The 11,274-nt window shown below is 37.4% G+C and overlaps 1 protein-coding gene across 7 annotated transcripts in view; it reads right to left on the bottom strand.

Annotated features, from left to right (window-relative positions):
- The window catches only part of ACSS3 (acyl-CoA synthetase short chain family member 3), a 148,982-nt gene that overhangs the window by 2,870 nt on the left and 134,838 nt on the right, over window positions 1-11,274 (bottom strand). For 5 of the 7 annotated variants that reach the window (XM_089920003.1, XM_089919998.1, XM_089920001.1 and 2 more), the window contains 4 exons: window positions 11,109-11,146; window positions 9,766-9,832; window positions 378-477; window positions 117-292 (listed from right to left, as the gene is read on the bottom strand). In XM_089920003.1, coding sequence (XP_089776129.1) covers window positions 117-292; window positions 378-477; window positions 9,766-9,832; window positions 11,109-11,146 — 381 coding nt within the window. The remainder of the gene's footprint in view (window positions 1-116; window positions 293-377; window positions 478-9,765; window positions 9,833-11,108; window positions 11,147-11,274) is intronic. The other 2 variants (XM_089920000.1, XM_089920002.1) reach the window with 1 other exon arrangement.

Below are 11,274 nucleotides of genomic sequence, written 5' to 3'. Positions count from 1 at the left end.
ACGTGTTTTTTAGGGATATAATTCATGCTTGAGAACCATTGAAAGATCTTAGTTGACACCAAAGAAGTGGGGGAAAACATTTCAAAACCAAGCACTCAACATCCTTGATAATTTACCTTATATGGCTTGCCATTGACAAGGGCAGACAGAGCTGAGCGGGGAATTTTGCCAGATCTGGTTTTGGGTAACTGTTTCACAAACACCGCTTTTCGAAAAGCAGCCACGGGGCCAATGCTCTGTCTAACATGTTTCACAATTTCTTCTAAGACTTGTTCCTCTGTTGTATTTATATCTAGGGAGAAAGTTCAGATGGTAAGCTCTGAATTAACTTTAATCATTCAGGGCCCCAGCAGTCGGGGAGGAGAAAGACCTCTCACCTTTCTTCAGCACGCAGAGTGCTAACGGGACATGACCCTTCAAAGGGTCTTCCTTGCCAACAACAGCGCAGTCGGCCACAGTGCCATGGGAAAGGACAGACTGTAATTTAAAACAAGCATTCATTTAGAATATCTATACACATATATATGCAATATTTATAATTTCAATTGGGGAAAATAGTACACATCAGATAACTTAAAAACCCATAGCTACCTCTGTGAAAATTACTACCAATTCACCATTCACATCACTATTACTGAGGTGATTGGTTAGGATCCCCAGGTAGTCACTCAGTAAAGGCTGACTAAGCAATTAAGACAAACTGCTTAGCTTACCTGGAAAGTAAGGGAATGATTTCTTCATCTCAATTGTTTATTAATGAAGTCTGGGAAACTATGCAGTGATACCACTTGGGAACAAATTGCAATGAGCCTCGGAAAACAGATGGCCTCATGGTGTTTTGGCTTCAGCGCTGGCTACCATGAGGACACCTTCCAGAGAAACCCAAGGCAGCCCCATCAATAAACAGTGATTTGGGACTTCCCTGGCGGTCCAGTGGTTAAGACTCTGCACTTCTGCTGCAGGAGGCACCGATGTGATCCCTGGTTGGGGAACTAAGATCCCACATGCCGCATGGCACAGCCAATAAGTAAATAAAATAAAATTTTAAAAAATAAATGATTTTATTTCCACCTCTGTTACTGAGCAATGAACAGAGCACACTTCTCTTCTTGAGTGACCACCCATCCAGAGAGGATTTTCCAAGATGTGGAGGAAAGGCTGCACGTGGAGTGAAGCCCTGACATCAGATAATCACCACTGTTGACCAACCATTTTCATATTGTTCACCCTAAGCTCTAAATGCCTTAAAGAGCAAAGCAAATTTCTATCTGGAATCACAAGAACTCAGAGAATAGAGTAACCACATGAAATACAGAAGCTTAGGATTAAGAAAAAAAAAAAAATCTGCTGTGATGGGACTTTTAAAAATGAATGTTCAAAAAGTTCTTTTCTGAGAGATTAATGTATATTTCAGTGACTCCAAACCCCTATGGCTGGAGAAAACAGTGAGCAAACTTGTAACCAAGGGCAAGTTTGGCAGTCCTCATTCTTTCCTCCATGCATTCAGTCAACAAACATTTACTAATACCTCCTATCCTCCAACCTCCTATATTGCAGTAGACTTGGTGGTGAGCAAAAATAAGCTGGGTACTGTCTCACGGTGCTTACAGTCTAGTAGCAAAGGGTGATGTTAATAAATAATCATGAATATTTAATTACTGTGAATGTCTAGATGTAAAGTGGTACAATCTTTGGGGAAATAACTTGGATTTCTAAATGAGAGATAGAACCAAAGCAACCAACGTGGCAGAAGAATATGAATCTCAGAGAAGCCTTCCCTTAGGAAGTGACTCAGGATGAGCTCAGGTCTAAAGGGTCTGTATGCAAGGACCCTTGCATACAGGGGAGGGGCAAAAGCCCTGTGGAAGCATGGGCTTCTACCATTCAAATCTAAAAGGGACCAGTGTGGCTGGAAAGCAGAGAGCAAAAGTGAGAATGGTGTAAGAGGAAATGAAGCTACAGAGATAGAAAAGGGCTGTGAATGTGAAGGGCTTCCAACTATTTTAGTAGCATTGGAAGGTAATAAAGCACTTTCAGGAGGTAAGGAGGCGATGCAAGATCAGAATGGATTTTTTAACAGACTTTATTTTTTCAGAATAGTTCTAGATTCACAGCAAAATGGAGCAGCAGAAAGTACGTTTTTCCCATATAACCCCTGCTCCCATTCACACACAGCCTCCACACCATCAAAATCCCTCACCAGAGCAGTAGAGTTACAACTGCTGAGCCAACACTGACACATCACTCTACTCCACAGTTCACGTTAGACTTCACTCTTGGTGTTGTACACGCTATGGGTTTTACAGCACGGATCCATGATTACAGTATTTTACAGAGTAGATTCACTGCCCTAAAAATCCACTGTGCTCTGCCTATTCATCCCTCACCTTCCAATAACTCCTGGCAGCCACTGATCTTTTTTACTGTCTCCAGAGTTCTTTTCCAGAATGTTAATATAGTTGGAATCCTACATATGGAGCCTTTACAGATTGGCTACTTTCACTTCAGAGTGGATTTTGAAAAACAAAAACTTACTTTGGTTCATTGTGAAGAATAAATAGAGGATTGTTGAAGATGGGTGTCATAGTTTACCCAGGGAAACACCCAGAGAGGCTACAATAGTAGACTAAGGTTATAGTAGTGGGTATAAAAAGATTCCAGAGTTTTTAGAGGTAAAATGGACAGAATTTGATGATAAATGGGATATGAAGTAAGAAGTCAAAGGGGTTAAAGATGATTCTGTGGTTTTTGGCTTGAGTAGCTGGTTGGATAGTGGTGCCATTTTCTAAGCCAGAAAATGCTGGTGAGGGCTAGGCTTGGGAGGAAAAATCATGTATTAAATCTTGGAGATATTCCATTTGAAGTACCTTTCAGACCTCCAAGTCAAGGCAATTGGATCTGAGGAGAATCTTAATCTGAAAATGTGTATTTGAATGCCATTAATGTATAGATGACAATGAAAGCTATGCACATGGATGAGATTATTTGGGGAGAAAGCAGTGAGAAGAAAAGGTGAAAGCCTTAAAGAACTCTTAACATCTAAGGACGTATGAAAAAGGAAAAGCTGACAAACTGCACTATAAAGGTACAGTCAGAGAGGGAAGAGAAAAACCAACAAAATCCGGGACATGCCACTAAAAATCCCAAACTTTCTATGGAAAAAAACAAGTAATCCAAGCTGAAAATGAGCTTTCTCTTCTCTGAACTCCTAGAAGACTCAATGAACTGCTAGAATGTTTGGTGCAAACCCAGTGGACTATCTCACACTGCCCCTAATTAAGCATGCAAATCAACATTGCCCCGTATCCTACGGTGAGCATCAGCCTTGAAGTATTCAGTTGTGAGGGCTGCCATCCACATAGCTTTTGACTCCTGCAGTGCTCGGGATGGTACGTGATAAATGATTTCTGTACTATATATTTTATTAACTTCATTGCTGAGGTAAAGGTGTCTACGCCCTTTTTCCTTTAGTTGGTCCTGACTCAAAAGCTTCTGCAAAACACATACTACATAGACCATACGATACCACCTTCCCTCACTGCTTCAGTGTGAACTCTCAAAATGTTTCCCATTTGTTAAGTTCTTATTTTCTTTTCAGTCTGTACGTTGAGAGTAGAGACACATTTTATTGTCAGAGCTTTGTTTGGGCAGTTAGTCTTGACGGTCACCAGCCTGTGGAAGAGAATAACTTCTCTGTAGCAGGTAGGACACAGACTTGGTAGGTTCAATCCTTTAAATCCTATTTAGTATTCCCTTAATGAATAGAGAAAAATACTTTTACCTGGCTAACCAGAGTTTTAATGGTCAAAAGCCCATTTATTAAAGTGTTCACTGGTGCTTCTATACCTGAGTTTTTGAAGTTTTACAATTTAAATCACTGTAAAAAAAAAAAATCATACATCTAGATATTTTGCACCTAACCAGTATGACTATAATTTTAACTAAATTGAACAACAAAACTTCTAGTCTGCCATGATTTCACCTTGCTATTTTAACTTCCATCCTTGGTCTCAGTGTTTTTAGAAGTGGATGGGAAAACGCTGACTGGTTTTCTATAAGGGCAGAGAGAGTATTTTAAAATCAGAAGTAATATATAACACAATTCCTTATAATATCAAAGTTTCCCATTTTTTGCCAACTGAAGATATGATTCTTAAAAATCTGTGAGAAACATGTCATTCTCCAGAATTCCGTGCCATCTGTAAATGAAGTTCATTATAGTGGATAAAACATTATATTATTCTATCAGTGTTAAAAAGATGCCATAAAGGAAGAGAGGCAGCTTTCTGTGTTGGCTCCACAAACAGTATTTGCATGCCAAATAATGATTTCAACAACTGAATTGTGAGAAGGGAAAGCATCAAAATATATCTTGGCAACATACTGGGACAGAAGCCCACCAAATGTCCTATGGGGGGAGCGGAAATCAAAAGCCACATTCATGTATTCCCTCCATATAAAATCCATGAAGTATCTGTGGTTAACTGGCATTCATGTACCAAAAAAAGTGACACAACTTAAAAGGTAATTGTTTCACCCAAAGTGAGCATATAAATGTTATGGTAACAGGCCTGGCAAGTAACTGTCATTCTTGGTTTCTGCTGTACTGCCATTTTTGTGTAAATTTTATTTGATTTAAATGGTTTTATGGTTTTAGTGGGCTAAATTATACAGGTTTCTTAATTATGTTTTAAGTATTTTAATTTTAGAAAAAATTAGTTTAAATCAAGCACCCTCGTAAAATACACTCTGCAGAGGGAGATTGTCTTTGCTATGGGAAGAGGAGGAATATTGTTTTACCTCCTCTGACAGTGGAGTCACCTAGGAAACTGCCAGATTCCACATCTTCATCAATATTCATATCAGTGCCCAGGAAAATATTCAGCAATTTTACAACTATTTACATCCAGCAGTCATTTAATGTTGGGTAGAAATGAAATTGCATGGCATCTTTGTTGAATATGCACTTTATGGAAATATATTCAATCTTGAAGAAATTATTCCTAAAATAGTGAACAAAATAGCTAGCTTGAAAAACAAACAGTGATGCTTTGGTCAGAATAACCTTCGAAAGGGAAAACTGTATGCGAACACTGCCCTAGGCTTTAAATGTAGTATTTTAACACCAGATTTCCAAGTTTCCAAGGATACCCGTAGGATTATTTAACAAACTAAATCTTAAGCTACAAGTGGAAGAATGAAATCAGGGAGCCCAATTTGTTCCCTGGAGATGTCTCTGCATGAAAAGATCTGCCCACAACAGTGAAAAAGAACTAAGCAGAAGGACCACATTGACTCCTAGTAACTTGAGCTCGCATGACCTGAACTAGCAGATTTAGGACACATTTTTCTTAAGAATACCTTGAACTTCCACCTAAGTGTCCCAATTGTCCAGCTAGATGGTAGGCTTTCAAAGATTAATCAGCTGTTCAAATAGATTTGGTTATTACTGGATATTTATAGAAGGCCCTCACATGCATTGGGATATGCAAGGATAATGTCCTCTTAAATTTCTAAAAGCCATTGTAGGACTCTATTTTCTTATGTCGAGAACAGAAAAGAACATAGTGCTTCCTGAAATGTTTGTGATGTAGTCATTTTAGTAGAATTTCTGTTTGATTTAGTCTTATGTAAGGTGATAAATTTGTCAAATGTTACTTTGGGAAACTGAAAAAGCTCAGATATTTTCACTGTATATAAATAGACATTCAGTCTATTTTTATTTTCTATAAATAATATTCCCAATGGATTTAAGACCCTCAAGTCCTATTTCAAAAAATCAAAGTGGAATCCAGCATTCATTATTAAGACTCCCAGAAAAGCATTTAAATATAAAATAAGGTTTGGGCAGTTTAGTAAAAGCTGTCATTAATATGAACATTTCATGTACATATTATCAATTTGTTAAGCAACTTTACTAAGGAGCTGGGAAAAAGCCGGTAAAAATGTTGGTTTTCAACCCTCTAATAGATTCTAACATGGAGAAGACAACCCAGAATTGAGATATTAATTTCCTTATTAGACATAAATATACAATAAAGAGTTAATCATTTAATTCATATAAAGGGAGACATTCACTTCAAGAAGGTTTAAGGCTGAGAGGTGTCCTGTTACATGCTATGAGCACTCTAAGACCCATGGACAAAATTCCTGTTAGATGTCATGGATTCTGGCACAGTTTTTTCAATTTTGCTGTTTTAACTGCCTATCTTCTGCCTGCCTCACTCTGCTGTTACATATAGTGAGAAGCATGTCAGTAGAAACATTAAAGCACAATATATATTTGAATAGGTTGGCACTCTTCATTCTAAAAATAAAGAGAGAACTAAGAATTTTGACTGATAATAAGAGCTATGCATATGTAATCTCTGTATTTTGATTAGCTGAGTCTGCCAGAAATGGACGTAATCTCCTATAAGCAAGAAATTAAAAGTTCCTGAAGCCAGAACCACCTTTTGTCAACACACCAAAATACATGAAGCATAAATTTCAATTTCAGGTTATCACAAAATTCAGTTAAAAACAATATTATAACAGCAGATAAAAGTCACATGTTCCAAAATATTTTATAAAATTATTTCCTTTTACTCAAATAATATCACATTGACTGTCACTAAGAAAGAAAAGCCTACATGACAAGAAGTGTTGTGTTAATTTTGGGCTGAAGTTAAGTACAACCTTTTGAGAAAGTGACCATTTTTTTAATTAGAGAAAGGGGAACTATGATTCTGCATACTCTCATCCTACTGCATTATCAGTCATACTGCTTTAAGCATTTTCTTTAATTTAAACTGCAGTTTGCCCCATTCCATTCGAAAACTATTCTGGGTTTGGTTCTGGAAAAGATGGAGTAAATACATTCCATCTTATCACTTCCACTAATTGCGATGGAATACTTTGGGCTAAAATTCATACCAGAAGGGCTTCCCTGGTGGTGCAGTGGTTGAGAGTCCGCTTGCCGATGCAGGGGACACGGGTTCGTGCCCCGGTCCGGGAAGATCCCACATGCCACGGAGCGGCTGGGCCCGTGAGCCATGGCCACTGAGCCTGTGCGTCCGGAGCCTGTGCTCCGCAAAGGGAGAGGCCACAACAGTGAGAGGCCCGCGTACCGCAAAAAAAAAAAAAATCATACCAGAAGACTCTATCAGAACTTGAGAGACAACCTGATAGTGAGTCCCTTGTTTTTTGCTTGTTTAGAAGTTTTTGGTTTTCATTGTTGTTATGGTTCATTGGTTTGTTGATTTTGCCTCCTATATATTCTGGCCTGGGTTCTATATCAGTCAAAAATGTGGAACTGTCAATAAGTACAGACAGAAAAAGCCCTAAGAAATGCCTGCTGTGTCCACCTAGAGGTCCAGGAAAAGGAGCAGAGGAGCTGGGAAACAGAATCATTTTGATTTTATTGTCCCTACTCCAGATGGACACCAATGAAGAAGCAGTGTCCCTCTTCCTTCCTACAGAGCTGTAACCACCTTGTTGACTCTTCACACCTTTCACCAGGTGAATGCAGCCAAAAAGCTGTGTCCTCTCCCTTCTCCACTATCACTGTGCAGCAGATCCTGGGGATGGAGCACTGGGGACTCCCCCATCTTACACCAAGAGAGCCAGGAAAGATTCAGTACCACTTGTCCTCCCCACCAGCAGCCATCCAGTTCCTGAGAGTTGATCCCTGTTGACTAGCTCTGCCCTATACCAGGCAAGTGCTAACAAAGAGACAGAGTCCCTTCCTCTCCCCAGGGACGCTATGTAGGTAGACCTTGCAGGACTGAACCCCAGCAGGAGTACGGGGAGGCTGAAGCCCTGACTTTATACCGAGAAGAGCAGTAAGGGGGAGCCCTGGGAATCAAAAAGTGAAGAGTAGATCGTGGAGAGAAAGGAGCTAGAAAAAGGGATATTTTAAATCTGAGTATGATGTCCTGAGCCTACTGTAAAGTTGTATATGCATGAATCCAACCAGAATCAGCATAGCACAGATTTTGAGCACTTTACTTGAGTTTCAGATTGGCCTCTGGGAGAGAGACACAGTGAGATGTACTAGAATAGCACTGTAAAGGCTTTGAAAACAAAATTGACATTGGAACCACAATCCACAGAAAGTGGGTAAGGACGTGTGGTATGATCTTAAATGGCTTGACCATCTGCTAAAATAAACAATCACAAGAACAAAAATCCAGATGATTTTCAAAGGATCCAAACTCTCATAAAGTAATAGTCAAAATATAAAATGTAAAATTACTGGACATGAAAAGAATTAGGAAAACCTAAACACTCCTTTAAAAAAGATAATCAACAAATGCCAAACCCCAATCCAAATATTACAAATATCAGATAAAGATTTTAATGTAGCTATTATATCTGTAGGGGAATAAAACTTTTCCAGATTTCCTCATTGGCCCTATAAAAAACCCTAGCCTCCTAAGACTCTTCAAATACCTTGAGAATTTGATCTATAGCTGTTTGTTTAGATAATTGCTCTGATATGAAAGGATAATAAAATTTTCTAATTTCCCTGGGTGGGCAAAATGCTTACATCCTAGACTAGATCCCTAGGTTAAACTCATAAGGTGCTGGGGAGACTGGCCCACTCACTATCTTCCTTGGTATTTACATGTCAAAAAGATGAAGGCTTAGAAGTTGGAAACATTTCTAGGTTGTAAAAGTTGAGACACACAGGGCTATCTGCCTCCTGGAGAGATGTTATGTACATATCAAAGAACTGGAGTTTGGATTCAGGCTATTATGTGTCCAAGGAGACCTCTTTAGGAGGGGGAAAGATAGCTGCCTCCTTCCTCTTTATAAGCAGAGAAAAATAATTTTCCTTATTTCTCATCTATGGTGTGGCTGGCTACTTATGTAGGGAAATTTCCCATCGGCTCTTGTTGGGTCACCTAGGGATAAGACCGGGAGTAAGAAAGTGATGACACACTTATTACTAAGAAATCTGTCTTTGACAAAGAATGCCTCATTTGCACATTTAGGATAAAATTAACAAAGATAAATATTAACAACTTCACAGTAACTGTGGCCCAGAAAGTATGGGCAAGCACCCTTGGAATGAATGGAGAAGTTCTCAGCAAAGAAATAGAAGCTACAAAAAAAGAACCAAATGACTTAAAAGAAGGGAGAAAATGTAACATGAGGGAAATAAAAAAGAGAAAAGGCAAGAAGGAAACCAATAATAAACTTGGAGACATAAATATATCAATACTTAAGTTAAATGTTAATGGTCTTAAAAACACCAGTTAAAAGATAGAAATTGTAAAACTGGATTAAAATAAGAACAAGACCCAACTATGTTATCTACAAAAAGGCCACAGGAAACATAATGATCTAGGTATATTAAAAAGGAAAGGATGGAAAAAGATAAATGATACAAACACTATTAAAAACATGATTACCACACAAAGCCAACTTCCGATCAGCAAAAATTACTATAAATTAAAAAAAATCAATATATTAAACAATAATACATTGCAACTAAGTGAAGTATATCCTAAGCAATGCAAAGCTGGTTCAACAGTTGAAAATTAATTAATGTGATTCACCATATTAACAGGCTTAAAAAGAAAACCCACACAATCATATCAATAGAAGCAGATAAAGCATTTGATAAAATTTAACATTCTTTCAAGATAAAAAAAAAAAAGAAAGAAAAAACCCCAGCAAATTAGTAATAGAAGGAAACTTCCTCATCTGATAAAGGCCATCTACAGAAACATCTCCAGGTAACGTCATTCTTAATGGTAAGATATTGAATGCTTTTACCCTAAGATCAGGAACAAGGCGAAGGTAACCGCTCTCATCTCTCTTACTCAGTATCATAGTGGAGGTTCTGACCAGTTCAAAAAGGCAAGAGAGAGAAAGAAAAAATATTCAGATTGGAAAGGAAGCAATAAAACTATCTCTATTCACAGACAGCATGATTGTCCACACAGGAAATCCCAAGAAATACAAACACACACATATACACACAACTCTTAGAACTAGTAAATGAATTTAACAAGATCATAAGATACATATCAGTTCATAAAAGTCAATAGCAGTTCTATATCCACTAGCAATGAAAATTTGGAAACCAAAACTAAAAAAAAATTCTATTTACAATAGCTCAGAAAACTAAATACTTAGGTATAAATTAAGAAAATATGTTCAGAAATTGGATCATTTGTAGAGACATGGATGAATCTAGAGACTGTCATACAGAGTGAAGTAAGTCAGAAAGAGAAAAACAAATATCGTATATTAACGCATATATGTGGAACCTAGAAAAATGGTACAGATGAACCGGTTTGCAGAGCAGAAATAGAGACACAGATGTAGAGAACAAATGTATGGACACCAAGGGGGGAAAGCGGCGGCGGGGGTGGGGTGGGGTGGTGGTGGTGAGATGAATTGGGAGATTGGGATTGACATGTATATACTAATATGTATAAAATGGATAACTAATAAGAACCTGCTGTATAAAATAATAAATTAAAAAAAAAAAATTTGTTCAGAATCTGCATACTAAAAAGTATAAAATGTCAGTGAAACATATCAAAAAAGACCTAAATAAATGCAAAGACATACAAAGTTCATGAATTGGACAATTCAGTATAGTCCAGATATCAATTTTTCTCAAATCCATCTATAGATTTAACACAATCCCAATCAGAATCCATGCAGGATTTATTTTAACTATAGAAAAGCTCATTCTAAAATATATATGGAAAAGTAAAGGAACAGAATATCCACACGATTTTTGAAAAGTGGAGCGATTTTGAAAATAGTGGACACTATTCAACTCTAAGACACTCTATAAAGTATCAAGACAGAATAGTATTGGTGAAAAGATAAACACACAGATCAATAAAACAAGAGATACTCTAGAAATAGGCCCACTCAAATACTGTCAGCTAATTTTTTACAAAGGTGCAAAGGCAATTCAATGGAGAAAGTCCAGTCTTTGCAACATATAACACATGGAAGAATTGGCATCCACATTAAAAAAAAAATCCTCAACCTATATCTTGCACTATATACAAAAAAAACCCTCAAAATGTAAATGTAAATTGATATAAAATGTAAAACTATAAAATTTTAGGTGAAAACAAAGAAGAAAGTATGACCTTGGGTTAGGAAAGAGTTCTTCGATAAACATCATCATCTATAAAAGAAAAAAATGCTGAATTAGACTTCATCAATATGAAACACACTTTTGCTCTATTAAGAGCACTTTTAAGAGAATAGAAAGACCAGTCACAGACAGGAAAAAAATACATATCTTCAAACTGC

The sequence above is a fragment of the Delphinapterus leucas genome, chromosome 11 (genome assembly GCF_059928025.1).
Source record: "Delphinapterus leucas isolate spDelLeu-1000000601 "Yukka" chromosome 11, BTC_Dleu_Yukka2, whole genome shotgun sequence".
NCBI lineage: Eukaryota > Metazoa > Chordata > Mammalia > Artiodactyla > Monodontidae > Delphinapterus > Delphinapterus leucas.
The sequence above is the reverse complement of the archived record's forward strand: the minus strand, read 5'-3'. Positions and strand labels throughout refer to the sequence as shown.